Source organism: Corythoichthys intestinalis, chromosome 13 (genome assembly GCF_030265065.1).
Source record: "Corythoichthys intestinalis isolate RoL2023-P3 chromosome 13, ASM3026506v1, whole genome shotgun sequence".
Lineage (NCBI taxonomy): Eukaryota > Metazoa > Chordata > Actinopteri > Syngnathiformes > Syngnathidae > Corythoichthys > Corythoichthys intestinalis.
Genome location: NC_080407.1, coordinates 21,251,925 through 21,275,792, shown reverse-complemented (window position 1 = coordinate 21,275,792; position 23,868 = coordinate 21,251,925). Strand labels below are relative to the sequence as shown.

At 41.9% G+C, this 23,868-nt stretch overlaps 1 protein-coding gene across 1 annotated transcript in view; it reads right to left on the bottom strand.

Moving 5' to 3' along the window:
• Positions 1 to 4,862: 4,862 nt before the first annotated feature.
• The window catches only part of LOC130928018 (oocyte zinc finger protein XlCOF6-like), a 29,627-nt gene continuing 10,621 nt past the window's right edge, over positions 4,863 to 23,868 (bottom strand). The window contains exons 2-3 of the mRNA XM_057854190.1: positions 16,279 to 16,362; positions 4,863 to 7,409 (exon numbers count right to left, since the gene is read on the bottom strand). Of these exons, the coding sequence (XP_057710173.1) occupies positions 5,020 to 7,409; positions 16,279 to 16,362 (2,474 nt within the window). The 3' untranslated portion in view covers positions 4,863 to 5,019. The remainder of the gene's footprint in view (positions 7,410 to 16,278; positions 16,363 to 23,868) is intronic.

The following is a 23,868-nucleotide window of genomic DNA, read 5'->3' as shown; positions in this document are numbered from 1 at the left end:
TTCAATTGTTCTCTTATTTTGCAGTATAACAAAGGTATTGCCGTTCGTTGCAGCTTGCGTTGAACACTGCCAGAGCTAGTCAGAGCTGGAGCCAGGCCTGGAGGCGGGGCTCGAAAGCAAGCGTCTGGTGGGAGGAGCCAAAAGGGTCGGGTGCGTAGGGAGTTTGGCAGCAGCCAAAGGCAGGGGCCTTGGCGGTCCGACTCCCAGTTGCAGAAGCTAACTCTTGGGACATGGAATATCACCTCTCTGGCAGGGAAGGAGCCCAAGCTGGTGTGTAAGGTAGAGAAGTTCCGACTAGATTTTGACCCCAATCACGTGACGTCACAACTCCGCCCCCCTGACTGGTGCCGCCATATTGTCCGTCAGCTCATCGTGTTTACATATTACCACTACGTACATTCCTCCTGTTACTGGCTGTTTTTCTGCTTGTCTAAGGAATCACCGCCTAGTAAACGAACCCAAAAACCTTCCTGACAATCGTTAACATTGATTAATCAAAATGGTGAAGGCATGTGTGGCGGTTGGTTGCAGTAACAGAGAAGATAAACGGTCATTTTAGGAGTTCCCATCGTGAGAAGGGCAAATCTCGAAAGCAGCACGGTTTGTTTATCTCGGTCCATGATGCGTTTGTGTCGACACCCGTCAGACAGCGGCGAAAACATCAATATGATGCCAACACAATCGCAGACATCATGAGACGGAGACTACGAAGCTCGTCGCCACGGTCGCGCAGCAAGAAGTTGAGCGCAACAACAGGTGTTGTGCCGAAAAACAGCCGCTCTGCGTGAAATGTCCCCCCTGATGGGAGCACCCACACGGAAACGACTTTCTTTTACCGTGAATATGTATTATTTTACTCTGCTTGAACTAATAAATGTCATACCTGTGTGATTGTCATTGGGATATGGTCGTGAAAACCTGTAGACTAATACATTTCTGTTCAAAGATGGTTATGTGGCCCAGTCCACGATTTGTTACTAAAATACAGTACTAATATTTTGTGTAATTTAATTATTTAAAACTGATCTTCCAGTCGTAAATCAATTACTGTAATGCGTCCATGAAAACATTTGATGTTTTCACGTCAATAAAGTGTTATAAATAAGCACTCCCGCCAGGGGGGACATTTCATGCGGGGCAGCTATTTTTCGGCACACACCGGCCCGTTGTCGATCAAGTTTCATTTTACAATCGTAACAACGGTGACGCTCAGCTGACCAAATGTCGGCTTATATTCGGGCCGGTGACGATTTTGGGTACCCGACTCCTCATCGTGACATAAAGTGGAGTATGATTGGAAATTTTGTGGTCTTGGGACGAGCTCTGACGCACGGGACGGGACCGGACGGGAGGAAACATCGGTTTGGGCATCAAATATGGATCTGGCGACTGGATCGACCGAAGCTTTTCCAAATAACGGCTTTTATGCAACTCATCCAATGAGTTTACAGCGTCTGAAAGCACTGGGGCTTCCATAATTTGCAAGTGGATCCACCTTTAGAAACTACGATCATTGACAATACGGACACACAATGACGGACAATATGGCAGCACAATACAGCGATCACGTGATTGTGTGACGTTGGTAATTGGGGTCTATAGTCAGACTCTCCTCCTTACACAGCTTGGGTTCTGGTACCAATCGTCTCAAGAGGGGTTGGACTCTCTTCCACTCTGGAGTTGCCCACGGTTAGAGATGCCGAGCAGGTGTGGGCATACTTACTGCCCCCCGGCTTGGCGCCTGCACGTTGGGGTTTACCCTGGTAGACGAGAGGGTAGCCTCCCTCCGCCTTTGGGTGGGGGGAAGGGTTCTGACTGTTGTTTGCGCTTATGCACCGAACAGCAGCTCAGAGTACCCACCCTTTTTGGAGTCTTTGGAAAGTGTGCTGGAGAGCGCCCCCTCTGGGGACTCCCTCGCTCTCCTGGGGGACTTCAACGCTCACGTGGGCAATGACAGTGAGACCTGAAGGGGCGTGATTGGGAGGAACGGCCCCCTCGACAGAACCCGAGTGGTGTTCTGTTATTGGACTTCTGTGCTCGTCACGGTTTGTCCATAACGAACACCATGTTCAAACATAGGGGTGTCCATATGTGCACTTGGCACCAGGACACCCTAGGCCACAGTTCGATGATCGACTTTGTAATCGTGTCATCAGACTTGCGGCCGCATGTTTTGGACACTCGGGTGAACAGAGGGGCGGAGCAGTCAACTGATCACCACCTGTTGGTGTGTTGGCTCCGATGGCGGGGGAAGATGCTGGCCAGACCTGGCAGGCCTAAACGTATTGTGAGGGTCTGCTGGGAACGTCTGGCAGAATCCCGTCAGAAAGAGTTTCAACATCCATCTCCGGCAGAACTTCTCCCTTGTCCCGGGGTAGGTGGAGGACATTGAGTCCGAGTGGGCCATGTTCCACGCCTCCATTGTTGAGGCGGCCGATCGGAGCTGTGGCCGTAAGGTTGTTGGTGCCTGTCGTGGCGGCAATCCCCGAACCTGCTGGTGTAAGGGATGCCGTCAAGCTGAAGAAGGAGGCCTATCAGGCCTTTTTGGCCTGTGGGACTCCGGAGGCAGCTGACGGGTACCGGCTGGCCAAGCGGACAGCAGCTTCGGCAGTCGCCGAGGCAAAAACTCGGACATGGGAGGAGTTCGGTGAGGCCATGGAAAACAACTTCCGGATGGCTTCGAGGAAATTCTGGTCCACCATCCGGCATCTGAGGAAAGGAAAGCAGTGCACCGTTAACACTGTGTATCGTGAAAATGGGGTACTGCTGACCTCGACTCGGGACGTCGTGAATCTGTGGGGATAATACTTTGAAGCCCTCCTCAATTCCACCGACACACCTTCCTTTGAGGAAGCAGAGTCTGGGGACTCCGAGGTGGGCTCTCCAATCTCTGGGGTTGAAGTCACTGAGGTAGTTGGGAAGCTCCTCGGTGGCAAGGCCCCGGGGGTCGATGAGATCCGCCCAGAGTTCCTAAAGGCTCTAGATGTTGTTGGGCTGTCGTGGCTGACACGCCTCTACAACATCGCGTGGAGATCGGGGACAATCCCTCTGGATTGGCAGACCGGGGTGGTGGTCCCCCTCTTTAAAAATTATAGAGGGATCACACTCCTCAGCCTCCCCGATAAAGTCTATTCAGGGATGCTGGAGAGTAGGGTCCGTTTTGGAAGTCGAATCTCTGATTCAGGACAAGCAGTGTGGTTTTCGTTCCGGCCGCGGAACAGTGGACCAGATCTACACACTCAGAAGGGGTCCGTGCATGGGAGTTCGCCCAACCTGTCTACATGTGCTTTGTGGATCTGGAGAAGGCGTTCGATCGTGTGCCTCGGCAAGTCCTGTGTGGGGGTGCTCCGGGAGTACGGGGTACCGAGCCCCTTGGTAAGGGCTGTTCGGTCCCTGTACGAACGGTGTCAGAGTTTGGTCCGCATTGACGGCAGTAAGTCGAATTCCTTCCCAGTGAGGTTTGGACTCCGCCAAGGTTGCCCTCTGTCACTGATTCTGTTCATAATTTTTGTGGACAGAATTTCTAGGCGCAGCCGAAGCGTTGGGGGTCTGGTTTGGTGACCTTGGCATTGAATCTCAGCTTTTTGCAGATGATGTGGTGCTGATGGTTTCATCAAGTCGTGACCTCCAACTCTCACTGGAGCGGTTCGCAGCCGAGCGTGAAGCGGTTGGGATGAAGATCAGCACCTCCAAATCCGAGACCTTGGTCCTCAGTCGGAAAAGGGTGGAGCGCCCTTCTCCGGGTCAGGGATGAGATCCTGCCCCAAGTGGAGGAGTTCAAGTATCTTGGGGTCATGTTCATGAGTGAGGGTAGGAGGGAGCGGGAGATCGACAGGCGAATCGGTGCAGCATCAGCATTACTGCAGTTCCGTAGTGGTGAAGAAGGAGCTGAGCCAAAATGCAAAGCTTTCGATTTACCAGTCGATCTACGTTCCTACCCTCATCTACGTTCACGAGCTGTGGGTCGTGACCGAAAGGACAAGATCCCGGATACAAGCGGCCGAAATGAGTTTCCTCCGCAGGGTGTCCGGGCTCTCCCTTACAGATAGGGTGAGAAGCTCGGTCATCCGGGAGGGACTCTGAGTCGAGCCGCTACTCTTCCGCGTTGAGAGGAGCCAGCTGAGGTGGCTCGGGCATCTTGTTTGGATGACTCCTGGAAGCCTCCCCGGAGAAGTGTTCCAGGCATGTCCCACCGGCGGGAGGCCCTGAGGACGACCCAGGACTTGCTGGAGAGACTATGTCTCTCGGCTGGCCTGGGAACGCCTTGGGATCCCACCGGAGGAGCTGGTTGAAGTGGCTGGGGAGAAGGAAGTCTGGGATTCCCTGTTAAAGCTGCTGCCCCCTGCGACCAGACCCCAGAGCAAGCGGTAAATGATGGATGGATGGCACCCCTCCCCAAAAAACTAATATTTGTGAGCCAATCATAATTTCCCATATTTATGTAATTATATTATTGATGAATGATTTAGAATTTTTGTAAATTGGGCTCTACTGTTTCAAATATTAGCTGTAAAAAGTGTAGTTTGAAAGAGGGAGAGTATTGTATAAATAATGCCACTCAACTTGAGCGTTAAATCAGGTGAGCCAATACTTTTGGCAATACGGTGGATCCACATCATACAAGGATTGGACAAAGAACTTTTGAAGGAACCAAAAGTGCCAATCCTCAACAGGATTTGAGGAAGCTCTACAGAATAAAATCGTCCTGTGTGCACAATCTGATGAAGGAAGCATGGATGGCAGAAAAAAAAAAAAAGTCATTGGCCACTGTCCTCACACCAACACAAACGTGTCTCTTAATCAATCCTTACAATCAAATCCTTGACCCCAAACTTAGCCGGAATAGGTTTTTCTCTAGTGTGGGTTCTTGTGTGTCTTTTTAAGTCAGTCCTGTGGCTGAATTTTTGGCCACAAACTGAGCAGGAAAAGGGTTTTTCACCACTGTGGGTTCTTTCGTGTTTGTTTAAGTTGCTCTTGCAATTGAACTTTTGACCACAAACTGAGCAGGAAAAAGGTTTTTCACCAGTGTGGGTTCTTGTGTCTTTTTAAGTTGCTCTCTTGACTGAATCCTCGACCACAAACTGAGCAGGAAAAGGGTTTTTCACCCGTGTGGGTTCTTGTGTGGCCTATTAAGCTTTGCTTTAGAGCGAATCCTTGACCACAAACTGAGCAGGTAAAAGTTTTTTCGCCAGTGTGGGTTCTTGTGTGTACATTTAAGGTAGTCTTATGACTGAATCCTCGACCACAAACTGAGCAGGAAAAAGGTTTTTCGCCAGTGTGGGTTCTCATGTGTGTTTTTAAGATTTTCTTTTCAGTGAAACTGTGACCACAAACTGAGCAGGAAAAAGGTTTTTCGCCAGTGTGGGTTCTCATGTGTGTTTTTAAGATTTTCTTTTCAGTGAAACTGTGACCACAAACTGAGCAGGAAAAAGGTTTTTCACCAGTGTGGGTTCTTGTGTGTCTTTTTAAGTTGGTCTTGTGGCTGAATTTCTGGCCACAAACTGAGCAGGAAAAAGGTTTTTCACCACTGTGCGTTCTTTCGTGTTTGTTTAAGTTGCTCTTGCAATTGAACTTTTGACCACAAACTGAGCAGGAAAAAGGTTTTTCACCAGTGTGGGTTCTTGTGTGTCTTTTTAAGTTGCTCTCTTGACTGAATCCTCGACCACAAACTGAGCAGGAAAAGGGTTTTTCACCCGTGTGGGTTCTTGTGTGGCCTATTAAGCTTTGCTTTAGAGCGAATCCTTGACCACAAACTGAGCAGGAAAAAGGTTTTTCGCCAGTGTGGGTTCTCATGTGTGTTTTTAAGATTTTCTTTTCAGTGAAACTGTGACCACAAACTGAGCAGGAAAAAGGTTTTTCGCCAGTGTGGGTTCTCATGTGTGTTTTTAAGATTTTCTTTTCAGTGAAACTGTGACCACAAACTGAGCAGGAAAAAGGTTTTTCACCAGTGTGGGTTCTTGTGTGTCTTTTTAAGTTGGTCTTGTGGCTGAATTTCTGGCCACAAACTGAGCAGGAAAAAGGTTTTTCACCACTGTGGGTTCTTTCGTGTTTGTTTAAGTTGCTCTTGCAATTGAACTTTTGACCACAAACTGAGCAGGAAAAAGGTTTTTCACCAGTGTGGGTTCTTGTGTGTCTTTTTAAGTTGCTCTCTTGACTGAATCCTCGACCACAAACTGAGCAGGAAAAGGGTTTTTCACCCGTGTGGGTTCTTGTGTGGCCTATTAAGCTTTGCTTTAGAGCGAATCCTTGACCACAAACTGAGCAGGAAAAGGTTTTTTCGCCAGTGTGGGTTCTCATGTGTGTTTTTAAGATTTTCTTTTCAGTGCAACTGTGACCACAAACTGAGCAGGAAAAAGGTTTTTCACCAGTGTGGGTTCTTGTGTGTCTTTTTAAGTTGCTCTCTTGACTGAATCCTCGACCACAAACTGAGCAGGAAAAGGGTTTTTCACCTGTGTGGGTTCTTGTGTGGCCAATTAAGCTTTGCTTTCGAGCGAATCCTTGACCACAAACTGAGCAGGAAAACGTTTTTCCGCCAGTGTGGTTTCTCATGTGTGTTTTTAAGATTTTCTTTTCAGTGAAACTGTGACCACAAACTGAGCAGGAAAAAGGTTTTTCACCAGTGTGGGTTCTTGTGTGTCTTTTTAAGTTGCTCTCTTGACTGAATCCTCGACCACAAACTGAGCAGGAAAAAGTTTTTTCGCCAGTGTGGGTTCTTGTGTGTACATTTAAGGTACTCTTATGACTGAATCCTTGACCACAAATTGAGCAGGAAAAAGGTTTTTCACCAGTGTGGGTTCTTCTGTGTGTCTTTAAGTTGTACTTCTGATTGAATTTTTGACCACAAATTGAGCAGACAAAAGGTTTTTCATCAGTGTGGGTTCTTGTGTGTTTTGTTAAGTAGTCCTTCTGAGCGAATCTTTGACCACAAACTGAGCAGACAAAAGGTTTTTCACCTGTGTGGCTCCTCATATGCATACAACAAGTATACTTATAAGCAAAAGTTTTCCCACACTGAGAGAATTTACAGAGTTTGTCGTCACAGTGAGATATCTTATGACCATCATCTCTGTAATGTGAGTGGGACGTGGCGCCAATTCTATCTGATGGTGCGATGAAAATGTGTGCTTGCGATCCTTCTGTTGAGCTGTTGCTTGGAGGCTCCATCCCTCTGCTGGCCTCACTCGGACCATCCTCGCTATTCAAGGGCTCACCAGTTGACATGGTGATATCGTCCTCCTCTTTAAGGCATAGCAGCTCTAACTCCTCCTTTTTGATTGGAAGTTGCACTTCTGTCTTTTGCTGTTGAGGGTGCTCTGGCTCTTCCTGTTTCATATGCAGGTGCTCTACTTCCTCTTTAACACCAAGAGACTCAGACTCATGCCACTCAGGACCAAGATATTTGCTGAAACCTGCAAGACACAAGAAGACAAATGATATATCCTATAGAACTTCTATGCAGCTGGTAGGCCGTGAGGGAAGAACGGCTAAGAGAGCGAGAGTGTATATACGCGTGCGTACAAGATGCATTCTGGGCTGTTGTCCTTTGACAACAATGTACCGATTGGCTGTTAGTCATCGTGCCGATCTCATCCTTGAGGCGCAAGCAGTGGCAATTTTGTTTTATTTATTTATTTTTTTAAATTGATTTCCTAACATTCTTTTTTTTTAAATCAAGCAGTTACAATTTTAATCATGACTTGAGTATTCTTTTCACCAAATACATTTTTACTTGTACTTGAATACAATTTTTCAGGCATGAAAATGGGTCAGGGGTTAAAAAGGTGAGAAAGGTGTGGAGGAAATATGTCCGGTACACTGTACAACCCAACAAAATTTTAAGCTCTGTCGACCCACACGGTGTTTGAGCAGGGCCGTGCAGAGACTAGTGGAGGGGCGGGTGCTCGTAGATCAAAAGGGGCACATGAACAAGTATTTAATACACCTTAAAACAACATAACTTCAATTTTAATCAGCTTTAGATAATAATTGGCTGCAACTGTGACATACTTTAATTGGGAGGGGGCAACAGTGAATTGAAATCAACACTGTCATCAACACTTTCTGGCTGTGACTCAGTCAGTCTGCCTCTTTTCTTCCTTCAACCTCTGCATCAAAACTTCCTTCCTAAACTTTTTCATCTGAGAACAAACCACATCAGATGGTCACTGAACCACCAACAGTAGTTTTCTGAAAACTATTATTTCATTATTATACATACTTAATAACTCTAGCACCTAATAATTAATAAAGCAATGACATAAAATCTTATAGAAAAATAACATTGTAATTGTGTTTATAATTGTATTTTATACCCGACTATCCTTGCAAACTTATTCTTACCAAGTCTGCTATTCACCCAGCTGATGAGGTATCCACTGCCTTTAGCAGCCTCATCCAACTCCTTTTTTTATCTCACATTCTCCTTTCCTTACGAGGCATGTCTATGTAATGAAATAGAAATAAAAAAAATAATAAAAAAAAACAGACTCCCCGGTGGCTTTTAGTTTTAAAGCTTTCTTAATTTCATTCTCTCTCAATAACGATGGAGGTAAATTTGTGTCTTTATTATTCAATCAAAAAACAAAGTTGCTTCAATCAAAAACAAAGCTGCTTCAAATCAAAATATATATTTTTAAACCCAAAAACGTCACTTCAATAAAAAAAAAGCATTTGAAAACTATTTTTCTTGATTGAAACAACTTTTCCCATTGAAGTAATGTTGTTTTGCGTTTAGGCCACATTTTGGTTAGGACATTTGTGTCTTTATTATTCAATCAAAAAATCGGTTGCTTCAAACAAAAAAAAAAGTTTGCACATGTGTCAATCACCGTTTAACAAAGTGAGCAGCCTGAGAGGGTTAGAGTAGACTCACTATGAAGCATTTAATAAAGCCAAGCATTTTCTTACTACTTTATTCTTGTTTAAAAATAATTCAGTGGGGCAGTAACATGTTTAAAATTTATCATAATTCTTACATTTTAAAGTGCTTAAAAGCCATTTATAAATGATACTTTGGGGGAAAAAAGTGAAAAAACATGTCATATATATGTATTTTTTTCCAATGTAAAATCTGAATATATACATTGAACACGCACAAAAAAATTGGGGGGGAGGGATTCTTCGCGCTTTTCACTTATTGCGGCAGGTTCTAGTCCCCATTAACCGCGAAAAACGAGGGATCACTGTATTTCTGAAAAGCTTTAAGAAGCAAGAGTCATTCCCACCACTCGTCGGGCCGGTGTTGTGCCGACACCGGCCGTCAGCTCAAGTCCCAGCCGAAAATAACGCCTCTCAGGCGGACGACGGGAGCGATGCGATGCGAGGCGCCCCCCTCCATCCGAGAGCATGCCGCTTAATTTTACTCAACAGTGTGTTTCTTAGTTTATATTACCGCTAAATACACAAGCTTGACGCCAATTTAACGGGAGCTACTTTTTTCTCGGGAGATTTGGCTAGCTCTGGCAGTGTTCAACGCAAACTGCAACGAATGGCAGTAACTTTATTATATCGCAAAATGTGAAAACGATTGAAACCATTACTCACCAAATTCAATCTGCTGGCAAATACAGGCAAGTGTGTATGCTTCGCTCTGGTCTGCCCCGATGTGGATAAGGCCTGCTTTTTGTTTTCGCAGCTTAGCAATGCAACCAAAGGCTCTCCAAACACTCCATGTACACGTAAGGGGTGCGGTCGATTGGAATAATGGAACGCAGTTTGGGCCGATGATTGGGTCTCGTCAGCGAAGCATCTAGAAGGATTTGCTGACTGTCCAAGTGTCACTTTTTTTAAGGACCGATTTCTGAAGTGCTCAGTTTACGTACTAAGTTAATCACATGATGATAATAATAAAATAAAATCCCCCACCCCCACCCCCCAAAAAAAAGAATTTCTCCTCGGATCTACGCAGTTCACGTAGGTCACCCTTTTTGACTTCAAAACGGCGAATTTCGCCGAAAGGTGAGAGATTTTCATGCCTGATTTTTGGATGACTACTTTTACTTTCCTTGAGTCATTATTTTAAACGCTACTTTTACTTGATTCCCATTTTTGTCGACTCGACCCTCCTCTGCTGAAAAGGAAGTGACTCAAGGATGTCCCCAAATGAAGTATAAAAAATAAAATTAAAAAATCCAGGGTTTCCCCTAGGATTTTTTGAAGCTGTGGTGGTGGGCTGCATCGGAGTTGTACAGCCTTACCATGTCGTGCCATGGCGAAATTAGGTCATTTGACAAATGAGATTCCCCCCCCCCACACACACACATTTTTCCCCAAAAGACCCCCCAAATTTCCCCCCAAAAGAACCATAACAAAGATCTATTTGAAATATTTCATTAGCCAGGCTAATGTCGTAGCTCTCGGCTACAGTAGATGTACGTAAAATGCGTAGCTAATTACAGCTACGTTACCCTTCGTAATAATGACTTTTTTTTCTTGTGGCAATAGTACGACTTACTTGTCGTAGTCCTTTTTTATTCTTTTATTTGGCCCTAATTTGGAATGACCTCAATGACAAGCTAAAAGTGTTGAAATCCATCTCCACCATTGAAACGATGCTAAAAAGAATTTTGATCAGTAAATATAAACATTCCAACATATCCAGGCTATAAATTCTCCTCTTTTAGGGAAGTATTTCTTTCGTTGTGTGTATTTAGTGTTTAACTTTATTGTTTCTTAGTGTGTTATTGTATGAGGGGACTATAATATCCGAATGTGGGGCTGTGTAGTGACCACTACCTCCTCGTAACAGAATTCACCAATGGAACAAATGTGGGGCATGTGCGTAAGCAAGCGCGCTGGGTGTTATCTGGTCACTTAGGAATGAATTGCAGAACACAGGTGAGTCAGCGTGTGTGTGGGTCGGGGGGAGACGACAAGAAAAAAAAAAATCACAGATTGTGAACTCATGAAGGAAACAGTGGAGAGTTTTTATCTCGCCTCATAAGACGACAACTGGCATCCGTTTCGTGACATTTTAGCATCTCCCAAGACACTTTTTCAGCGCATCATCATGACGACATCATCATGAAAAAATTAAGAAAAAACAGAACTGCTCCCAGCGTACCAGCTTCTTCTTCTTTGAGAGGGTGAAAACATTTTCTCGGAATATTGCCAATGCAAAGGACATTTATTTGAAATGAATGAAATACAATCAATTTTAAACTAGCCCGACAAGCAGGACTGACCGGGCCCGCGCAGTTTGGCGCAACTCGGACGGCACGCAGGTCAGGGTGGTGGCAGATCGGCCCCCTCTCATCATCTCATGAGAACCTAACTTCCTGGAAACTCGCCTCTTTTTTGGGTATTAGAAATACATTCACACACCTAGGAGAAAAAAAAACCCTATTGGAGAGGGTCCTATAAAAAAGGGGGTGCAGCAACGCTTATTCAAAACCAAAATATATCTTCTAATTGGGCCAATTTGACCAAGTGTGCCAAATTTCGTCACTCTAGAAGCTGCCCAAGTCCCTCAGAAAATCTACTTCCTTTTAATGGCGAACAAAGGGTCAACAGATTTAGTGTAAGCAAACAACTGTGTATCACGCATGACTTAATGTTCCACTGGGATCCAGTGTGTTTCACACAGCGCTACGTAATATATCTGCATCATGTAATTGCTTCAAATGAAGCAAATTCGTTTACAAAAAAAAAAAAAAAAAAATTTTTCAATCTGCAAATACAGGTAGTCCCGGGGTTACGAATGGGTTTTGTTCCGAGGCTGGCGACGTAACCCGAATTTATGCGTGTCAATCAACCCTTGAAGTACCTCTAAATATAAGATAACTGTCCAAAAACATGAACTACCGTAATTTCCCGACTATAACACGCACTTTTTCCCCCAAAAATCAACTTGTAAAATTATGGTGCGCATTATAAACGGGTACGTGGATGGAGACACAAAAACATTTACCGTATATAAAAACAGATTTTTAAAATTATTTATTAACACGGCCATGTTGTGTTGAAGAAACGTATGCGGTGATCCGCTGCCGACCATTACGGTACGTGAAGTCACCATTTTGTTTCAGTAATACTTCACTCGAATTAGCCGAATGATTTCGTCTGTGTTAAATTCTGCTTTTGTTCAAATTGTTACCGTCGTGTCGACAGCGATGAGCTGTCTCGGATTTCCGACTTACGTTCTCACTTTCATGTTACCGTATCAATCCATGGAGGAAACATTTGTTCATCATAATGAAACGAGCAAGTTATACATCAGCCTTTAAAAGAAAAGTCACATCTGTTTTGTTTTCTCCTGGATTCTGGTAAGTTCAAGAAGTTATCAGATCGTATTATTACCGTACATATTGTCAGTTTACGGTAATGTTTTGAGCAACAATGTGATATACTTGTGCTGTGTTTCACCAGTCAGTAAAATGACATTTCTGTATCGGTACACGAGTTCTGTTTTCTTGTATTCCTCTATTTATTGGTGCTAAAATTAGGGTGCGCGTTATAGATGGGTGCAATAATTTTCCCTAGATTTTACAAGTAAATTTGGGGTGCACGTTATTCACTGGTGCGCCTTATATTCAGGAAATTACGGTATTAATAAGATCAAGTAAGAAATAAGACTGAGGTATGTTGTGTTAAATGAGGTTACTATATTAAATGACTATTAGGGCTTTACTGGTGGGTGAGTCACTTTGCTCAGAGAAAAGGACGCTGTGCAAAGAGTACTGGAGATGACAGCGGCCGGGCCCTGACACCGTCAGGAACTGCAAGACGGCGGCGACGCTGCTGGGAAGGAGGACTTTTTTTTCTCGTAGTGCTTTTTTGAATTTACTTATTTGGCCCCAATAGTCTGTCGTATATATAATTTTCAATCAAGAGTAGTAATAGTCATTTTTAAAATTATATAATGTGCATCATTAGGTTTTTCCCCGTACTTCACTCCACTGATATGTGACATTTATTTACTCTGCTGGTGGTCGCTCAAATGCTTACAACAATAAAAACAAATAACACAAAAAGAGAAAGTGAAAAGCGAAGTCACAGTGTTCTGAATCTGTTTGCATTCCGTTCTTCTGCACTAGTAACGACATCAGCATTTGACCTAATTTTTTGTGATTTTGTGTGTGGGGCAAATAAGTATTTTGTTAACCACTAATTGAGCAAGTTCTCCCACTTGAAAATATTAGAGGCCTGTAATTGTCAACATGGGTAAACCTAAATCTTGAGCGACAGACTGGGGAAAAAAAAAAGAAAACCACATTGTTTGAATTTTAAAGAATTTATTTGCAAACCACAGTGGAAAATAAGTATTTGGTAAACACCTAAAGTTCATCTCAATACTTTATCTACCCTTTGTTGGCTATAACGGAGGCCAAACGTTTTCTGTAACTCTTCACAAGCTTTTTACACACTATTCCTGGTATTTTGGCCCATTCTTCCATGCAGATCTCCTCTAGAGCAGTGATGTTTTGGGGCTGTTGTTGGGCAACATGGACTTTCAAATCCCTCCTCACCCCGTGGCGTCAAAATGATAAGAACGGTGAGCAAAAATCCCAGAACCACACGGGGGGACCTTGTGAATGACCTGCGGAGAGCTGGGCAAGGGCTGGGCGATATGGCCTCAAGTACGTAACATGGTAAATTGAGCAGATTTACCTCTAATAAATTCACCCAAGCGGACTTATATAATTTGAAAATTTGAATCAATGCATGGAATACAAATTAACCGTTTCTCGTGAAATTTATTTATTTATTATTAATTTATTATTAATTTATTATTATTTGATCACCAAGAAATTATTAAAAATTATTAAATTAAAATTAGGATTCATCCAATATTTTCATGCTGCTGTGATTTTTTTTTTCCCTATGAAGCCAAACATAGGAAATTAAGTGGCGGAAACCCTCAACACAATGAAAAAAGCGTTGCAAGTCAGTCGCCGCCCAGTTTCCCAAAATCAAAAGAGAGTGGGTCGAGTCATATGATAAACCAAGAGATGCAAGTCCAGCGATGACGACTGAAGAGATCCTATGAGGCCTGCCAAATGCTGAATTGCATGACAATGACTTAGGAGAAATAAATGTAGCAACTTTTGATGAAATGAAATCAGTCATATATACAGTACACATTTTTAAAAGAAAAACCTAGTTACCTTCATATTTCAATAATAATGATTTATATTTGTATATAGAACACTTAATCTACAGAAAAGAGTAAATACATATTTCCCACTCTAAACTGCTTCTCAGTCTTTTGCATGATCATTTTTCAATGTTGCGCTAATCCGTTGCTACCCTAACTTTGTGTTTCTTACTAAATATATGTTCTTTGATGTGTGCCATTGTTGGCTTTGTATAACTTAGCTTCCTATGTTGTGTCACAATCTCACAGCAAACCTGATTCAACATAAATCTGGTGTCACTTATTATCGTGGCCTGTTAAATATCGTTTCAGAATGTAATATAATTACAATATATCATATACCAATAGAATACATTAAACAGTCAACAAAATATGTCAATGTTGTTTACAATTTATGTTGTTGTTTTTTAATGCAATTCATGCCCCTGTCAGTGCTTCAGCCTCCTCAAGTTTGGCTCTCATGTCTGGGATCTCCTGACGACACAGGCATACTCTTGGAAGGGTAATTACTTGAAGGTTTACAGCAACACCTGGTAAATAAAATCCAAAAACATCACTGCTCGAGAGGAGATCTGCATGGAGGAATGGGCCAAAATACCAGCAACAGTGTGTGAAAAGCTTGTGAAGAGTTACAGAAAACGTTTGGCCTCCGTTATTGCCAACAAAGGGTACATAACAAAGTATTGAGATTAACTTTTGGTATTGACCAAATACTTATTTTCCACCATGATTTGCAAATAAATTCTTTAAAAATCAAACATTGTGATTTTCAGTTTTTTTTCTTCCACATTCTGTCTCTTATGGTTGAGGTTTACCCATGCTGACAATTACAGGCCTCTCTAATATTTTAAAGTGGGAGAACTTGCACAATTAGTGGTTGACCAAATACTTATTTGCCCCACTGTATGTGTTTATTTGTACTAAGAAAGAATTTAAGTGTTCCAAAATGTTTTGTGAAATAAAAATCTTTAACAAAAATGTAATTGCAAGTCAAAAAAAAATTTAAATTATGAGACTAGTCGACTAATCCTTAAAGTCTGCAGAGTAATCAGGAGAAAAATAAACGTTTGGGACTGCCCTAGATTGAAGTGAATTTTGGGGGGGATTGAAACAACTTTTTGATTGAAGTAACATTATAATTCAATCAAAAAACAAGTTGTTTCAAACAAAGAAAATATATTTCCAAAAGAAAAATCACTTCAATAAAAAAAATTGAAAAAAAAAATTTTCAATCCAGGGCTTCAGACTGCCCCCAAATGGGGGCATTTTGCGACTGAAATCAGAGCCTGAGCGAGTATTGTTTTCATCAACTCGCACTCCTTCACGGTTAAATCGACTAGTTCGCTGTAATGTAACGAGCTGGTTTGCCAAGGGAAAATACAAAAGAAAAAAAGGACTTCCAGGCCACTTTCAGGAGAGAGCGAGACTTGCTAAACAGCTGCTCCGAGAGGAACCATCTTCCAAGCGTAGAGTGCACATTGATTTTAACATTCTAAGTAAAGATGTTAACTTTTTCGTTTTCTCAAGATTTATTTCTTTCGCAACTCTGCGACTACTTGTAAAAGCAGAGTGTGACCACACTCTCCCTCCCGTATGATGCATTCAAATGAGTTCACGAAAGAAACAGTGCTCTTTTTAAAATATGTGGGTAAATTGGCGCTCTCGGTCAAAAAGGTTCCCGACCTCAGACTTAAACCCATGGCTATCTTAAGGTCTGCATTTTTAAAACTTTTTCACTTTTATATTTATTTTCTGTCATGAATGGGACACTCCGCATCCATGTTACAGCTGGGGCTCCCCCCAAAAAAAAAAAAAAACCACGTCAAAAGGGAATAGGCATGTGCCAGTGTGAGATTGTGACAGTATGATAATCTTGAGCAAAAATAGGCATGGCAAGAACTAGGTTCCATTTACAAACAACACTGGAAACAGAGTGGCGGACAAGACTTCCGCATCGTGAAGTCAAAATGGGCTAAGTCAGGTACTTCGTAACCCCAGGACTACCTGTAGTCAAGTCGATGTCATGGCGCAAACCTTATGTCTGTTCATGAGTCCATTGCGCCACGACTTAGCAAGCAAAGCCACTACAAGTATATTAGACTGAAAGAAATTTCCGTACTTATGAGAAAGTACCGTATTTGATTTCTGCCATATCTGAAGCAAAAAAAAACGCTTAGAATGACCTTGGATGGGTCTGGACTCTTCCTCCTCTTTGATGCATGGAGACTCTTGGTGCTCAGGATGATGGGCTTGGCTGACATATAGATCTGCAAGACCACAAACAAATGGGCAAAATCTTATTTAATCTGCAAACGTGTGTCCCCAAAGTTGTTTTCTGCTAGAGAAAATTCCAGAGCCGTATAAGGAGAGTCGCAACACTCTTTGTTCTCGCCGCCGGTGGTCATGTGGTTTATGTGGGGAGTGAGTAGTTCCAAGCACAAGCAGCGCTGAAGTGGTTTGCAATGGAACTGACAGCGGTAATTGTGACATTTATGGAAAAATGGATAAAATCACGTATCTAAGTACTTGTTTGATTACTGTATGTCATTGCATTTATGACATATATGCAAGTGCTAGTTTTACATTTGGAGTGGTCAGGCGCCAACTGAAAACTATGTAAACTCTAACGCAGAAGGGAACTTTCCCATTTTGTGGAGTGAGCATATGTTTCTGTTGGCATGAGCACGGGAAATCGACTTTTATATTGAAATGCAAGATGATTTAGGTTTTTCTTTTTTCACAACTAGAATACTGTTGTTCCAGGGAATGTCCACATTTCCTTGATTCACCTACCTGTGGTAATATATTAAAGATAACGCCATGTATAACATGTTTTGTTGCCGAGTTCTAAGTGGTAGTTCCAAGTTTGTTTTGTCGCATTTACATAAAAACACTTGTTTCCCAAAAAGGTTGGGTTTGTGGTAGAGGTGTGCATCGGCACTGCCCTCACGATTCGATTCGATTACGATTCGGAGGGCCACGATTCGATTCAATTCGATTCGATTCAGAGGGTCACGATTCGATTCGGTTCGATTCGGCAAGGCATCGCGATGCATTAAAGCCTGGGATGCATTAAAATTCTAAAGCAAAGCATATTTTTCGTGAATCATGAGGCAACACAAGCGGTCACACATTAAACAACTTTTTATTGACTCTTGTGTCACTCCTGGTTGAAGTCAAATGAAAATAGTATACTTTCAGATATATATAAAAAAAATAAAAATAAAAAAACAGATCACAGCATTTAATTAGTGCTTTGAATGAGACCAGAGCTTTCTCTTTTTTTTTTTTTTTTACACACAGTAGCAGCCTTTCACACAGTGCAACATCTGAACTCCTGTGCAAAATCAGTAATAAGAGTCACTGTATTTTAGTCACAACGACCCATCAATAAAAATATTTAAGTAAATATTAAAGAAAACGACAAAAAAAATATTGTCGTGCAGCAGCATCTTTATCGCAAAATGTCAATCATTTTCATGCGGGTCGGGTCGGGTCAGGCCGGACCTCTCTCTCGCTAACTTTTTAAAATAAATATATATTTGCAGACTAAAACGATGTATGGAAGTTAAACTAAGGAATACTTGTTATAAAATAAATAAATTGGAAAAAAAAAAAAGAGAAGGCGCTTTGAAAATCCCAACCATGAGCCACAGTTGAGCCAGTGCATTGGTTGCGCACATGAAAGCCGTGGCCCCGCCCTCCTTTTAATCTTCCCCTCGCACGCTAGTGCTCTCCGCGAGTCTGCAACTCTGCATCCTGGTATTTCCTTTTCGGATTTCGATATAGAGCACCAAGAGGCGAGAAGCAAACTAAAGACGGGGGTATTGAAAAGGCAAGAATCCACGAGTGGTGTGTGGAAAGGATTTAAATAGATAGTGGAAGATGCATACAGAAAAATGTGTCAGCCTGGCCGAATGCAACAAATGTGGCGCGCGCTTTGCTCTCGTACGAGAGCAGAAAGACTGGCACCTTCACGCTGAGCAGGTATTTTAAAAACACAACATTTAAACATTTTTTAGTTTATTTTTGCATATGCAGCTGTTCCTTTCCTTGTCAGAGAGGCGCGTCCATGCATGTGAGCACAATATCCGAAACAGAAATATATTTAACATACATTTGCAGCGTTATTTCGTTGTGTACGCTCATTTATAATGATAATAAAAATATGTAGACTTTTTAAACATTAAGAAAACTTACGGTTTTTTCTGCCAACTCGAATAAATTAAAATAAATGTCTGTTGCTGCATTATGCCAAGTAAATGAGCATAAACTATCCACCTGATAGAACAGACACACAAATATAAACGATATAAATGTTTATTGACTATGCATCTTACAGTCTTGTTTATCTGGGAGAATTTGTGACAAAAGACAGGTTTTAATTTATCATTATGCACATAGGCATCGTCACAATAGTGATCACACAAAACGCAACCACGCATTGCATCCCCGCATTTGCTCCTCCTGCTGAAACGGGCTCGGGCCTACAAATGAAATGTACATTTTCGGGGGGGTTTTCGGGCTCGAGCCTACAAATAATACGTAAAATTTCGGGCTCTCGGCCTTTAATAAACGCGGGCCGGGTCGAGTCGGGCTGGATTTTTTTAGGCCCGAACTAAGCTCTAATCGAGAGAGCAGAGAGATAGGACATAACATAACAATGGCTGAAGTGGAGAAAGAGGGAGCGAGAAAGATTATTGATGCACCTAACACATTGAAAGCAGACGTCTGGAGACATTTTGGCTTCTACGAGGTTGGTGGGAAACTTGACCAGAGTTAGGTGGTGTGTAAAAAATGAAACATGAGAATAATAATAAAAATGGGGAAACCAAATCCGTTGCATCACCGGAATTGCGCAGGGAAGATTTTTTTTTTTTTTTTTTTTGTAAACTTTGTTTATCGAACCAATATAGTACAAGCAAATTAAGTAACAACATTTGAGCATTCTTTTTTTTTTCATATTGAAACTAAATAAAAAAAACCAAACAAATAAAACAAAACAAAACAAAACAAAAAAACCTCACCCACCCAATACCCACGGCACATATCCTCAAAAAGCAATGTATTGTTAATATAATTGTTTCCCTTTAAAGGGGAAAAGAGCACAGACCAAGAAACGGAAAGAAAAAAAAACAAACAAAAAAAACACATATATAGATATATATACACCTTTATATTGGTATAATTTTTCAGGCATAGTTCAAGAATCCACACAGAGATGGCAATTTGTGCTTCTGACATATGCAAAAAACGGGTTCCAAGCGTTCTCAAAGGATGATCCACAGAGCGTTAGTCTTATCCTTTCCAATTGGAGAAAAAAAAACATCTCCTTGATCCAATATGATTGCGTAGGTGGAACTGAAGATTTCCACCTCAAAAGAATTAGCCTTCTGGCCAGCAAGGTTGCGAATGCTATGAGGTCCCCCTTTCTGAGGAGGGAGACCATGTGCAGCAGAAACCACACCAAACAGAGCAGTCAAGGCATTTGGAGCAATATCTATCTTTGTAATCTTTGATAGAGCAGTAAAAATATCAGACCAATATGAAGTTAAAGACGTACAAAACCAGAACATGTGTGCATAATCGGCCGAGGCCTGCTTACAGCGATCGCACGTGGAGGAGACTGTATGAAATATTTTAGCTAGCTTTGCTTTGGTATAGTGAGCTCTGTATAGAATCCTACACTGAGTGAAACTGTGTCTGGCGCATATTGAAGATTTGTGTGTCCTACATAAAATTTCTCTCCAGAGCTCTTCAGATATACTCATTCCCAAATTCGATTCCCAGAGTGCCTTAAGGGCATTTACAGTACTATCTGAGCTGATTTTATAAATATTAGAATAAACTGTAGTTATTGCACCCTTTGACGATAATAAGGGTTTTAAAAAGATATCTAAGGTAGAGGCAGCAGGGAGTGTTGGGAAACTTGGCCAAATAGAGCGAGCATAACTGCGAATTTGGAGATACCTGAAAAAATGACAATTGGGCAATGAAAACTTTTCAGCTAGCTGTTGAAAGGAGGCAAAAGTTGAGTTCAGATATAAATCCTCAAATGTTTCTATGCCCAGTCTAGACCATATTGTGAATGTGTTATCCAATAGAGAAGGGGGGAAGGCATGATTTAGCGAAATTGGAGCTCGAACGGAAGGCGCCTGTAAACCAAAGTATCTCTTAAATTGGTTCCAAATCCTAATACAAGATAATACCACAAAGTTTTTTGAGTACGAGGATGTAGGTGACATAAGCGGTGAAAACAATAAGGATTTCAATGTCACCGGTTTAACAGAGTTGGCTTCAGCAACAAGCCACAATGGGGTGGTATCAGTACTCTCATCACGGAGCCAGTATGACAAGTTCTTAATGTTTGCTGCCCAATAATAGAACAAAATGTTTGGAAGAGCCATTCCACCTAATTCTTTGGGTCTCTGCAGTGCCTGATAGCGCAGTCTGGGTTTCTTTTTGTTCCATATAAAATAAGTAATAAGGCTGTCCACCGATTTGAAAAAAGAAAGCGGGAGAAATATTGGAATGCATTGAAATAAATAAAGAAAGCGGGGGAGAATGTTCATTTTAACCGAATTTATCCGAGCCGGGACGGAGAGATTAAGCAAAGACCATCTTTCGAAGTCATGTTTGAGCTGCACAAGCAGTGAGTTAAAATTCATCTTACGCAGGTTGTTTAGTGTGTCTGCCACATAAACCCCCAGGTATACAAACCCTGATTTAGATACTGTAAATGGAAAGTTCTCTAATGGATAAACCTTGGCTAACTGATTTACAGGAAATATTTCACTCTTCCCCAAATTCAGTTTGTACCCTGAAATTTTACTAAAATCATTTAAAACGGTGAGTGCTGCAGGAATGGAGCGAGATAAGTCAGACAAAAATAACAGAAGGTCGTCCGCATAAAGTCCAACTTTCAGCTCCACTCCATGTCGCACTATACCACTTAGGTCAGGGCAACACTTCAGTGCAGCCGAAAGAGGTTCCATAGCTATTGCAAACAGCAGCGGGCTCAAAGGGCAGCCCTGCCTGGTGGATCAGGATAGGTGGAAATATTCAGAGTTAGTATTATTAGTTCTAACTGACGCTTGCGGGGACGAGTACAGCAGTCTGACCCAAGACACAAATTTGGTTCCAAACCCAAATTTTCCCAAACAGTAAAATAAATAATCCCATTCCACTCGGTCGAAAGCCTTTTCAGCATCCAGGGACACCAAGGCCTCCGACCGAGCTTTTGATGAACGGTTGTACACAACATTAAAAACCCTTCTGAGATTAGAAAAAGAGTGTCTATCACGAATAAAACCAGTTTGGTCTTGCGAAATAATCAATGGTAGGACTCGCTCTAAGCGAAGAGCAAGCAACTTAGACAGAAGTTTAAAATCCACGTTCAGCAAACTGAGAGGGCAATATGAGCTACACTGTAATGGGTCTTTACCCTTCTTGAGAATCAGAGATATACATGCCTGATTTAATGTTTGGGGGAGTTGACCAAGTTCAAAAGCCTCTGTAAACACCTCCAACAGATGCGGAGCCAATGGCTTCCAAAATGTTTTATAGAACTCAGACGGAATTCCATCCAAACCTGGGCTCTTCCCGCTTTGTATGGATTTGACTGACTTTTCCAGTTCAAGTCCTGTAATAGGGCGTTCCAGCTCCTCTCTCAATGTTTGATTCAAGACAGGGAGCGTTATTTTGCCAAAAAATGGCTCAAATTGTTCAGGACCAAAGGAGTGGTCCGATGTATACAATAGTTTATAGAACTCTAAAAATATTTTGTTTATTTCTAATGGGTCTGACGTAATACCTGAGTCGGTACGCACACGTGAAATTAGCTGAGTGGATGACCTTTGACGTAGTTGGTGAGCGAGGAGCTTATTGGCTTTATCTCCCTGCTCATAGAATCTTGACCTTGATAGGAGTAAGAGCTTTGTAGTATGTTGAGAAGTGATGAAATCATACTCTGCCTGGAGAGACATCCGCTCCTTATAAGTTTCTGGTAATTTAGAGATGGCATATTGAGAATCCAGCACAGACAGGGAAGATTTTTTAACGTACTTATATATTTTAAAATGCGCTGAATCGATTCGGCTTGTTGCCCGCATTGAATCGAATCGTCCATGCCCCGCATCGGGATGCATCGCCGCATCGATTATTGTTGACACCCTTAGTTTGTGGTCATGACTTTTAAATTCTATTTTCCACTTTCTACTGCTTATATAAATATGTTTGTACATTTTCCTTTTTATTTTATAGATAGTTTGACCTGAAACACATAGAAATGACATTTAACAAATATTTCCTGCATAACTTAACTAAATTTTGAATACAGCCTCTAATTTTAGCAAAACCAAACCTGCACCTCTTTAAAAGGCATTTTTCATTTTGGACCCAAGCAACACAAAATGATTACAAGACAGGAACAACATTTTATGATTTTCCTCAACGTGGTGTAATGTATAACAATAACAACTTATTACCCTTTGATAAAGAGAATTACATTATTTATTGAACAATTGGTGAAATTGTTGTCATGGTTCATTGTTTACACCTAACGTTTGATAGATCAGTGCCTGTGATGGCTGGTTGTGCAGCATGGTTTCCCCAAGGACCAAGAGCAACAGAAAAAATGGATGGCAATGGTCAGTCATCAAAACATGAAATAAAAGGCTTTGTTTGTTTGTTGCCATTTAAAAATAGGCTTAGTGCCCACAGCCAGCAGTCACCATCAGCAGGCACCAACAAAAGCTTGATGTGGATCATGAAAATCTAAAAAAAATAATTTACATAAAATTAGTTTTTTACTAAAAAATTGTGTCTACTATTTGTTGACATCATTTTTCAATCTATTCCTCTCTGAAATATAACCATGTCAACAGGCCCAGATCTAGGTTTACCTACCAGAGTGGGCACTAAGAAAACTTGAGGGGGCACCCCCAATGCAGGCTTTTTTTTTACCCTCTGCATTTCTCCAGGCTTGGGACCGGCGCAAGTAGGACACTGGCTTGTGTCCCGTTGAGGCTGCATTCATTTTTGGGGGGTTTGTTTTTTGTTTGTTTTTTGTTTTTTTTCATTCATCTATCTACTTATTCTCGCTGTCGGCGTGATGTCACGATGACGTCATCTCGAATAGCAACGTGTCGCCATTTTGAGATGGGGGCACACACAGGTAAACATCCGTAGACAAACGTCTGAAATTCATATATTTCAGCTGTGTTTTGCGTCTTTTTTTCATTAAAAACGTCTTAAACATGACTTATTATCACGAGTCACTGCCGACAGACGCGAGGAGGTGATACAACTTAAAATTAGCGTGTATTGGCCTGCAAATCTGCCCATACAAAGTCGCAGCTGATAGCTGGATAAACAATCCAAAGGAATTGCCTGCAGTGGAGTTCGGTAACATCTACAACTACCTCATAAAGTCACCCAGTAAGTTGACCTTTACCAATTACGTGGAATATGTACTGTGAGGAACTAAGAAAACTGGTAGTATATACGGAGTGATCATTTCTGCCGTAACCGGTGATTCGCCTCCAAGCGTTATTTAGCTGTGAACACGTCACGGCAAAATAACCAATTCCCACCAGGCCAATAATATACCGATTGACCGATCAGAGCAGTTCATGGCAAAAGAAAAATAACGCTTTGCAAGTTGTCAGTTACGGTAATAATAAAAATGCTTAGTCTATTGAATCCTAGCAGCTAATTGGGGCAAGAAAAATCGATTAAAGTTTACTCACCAGTAATAAAAGGTCAGCTGCAAA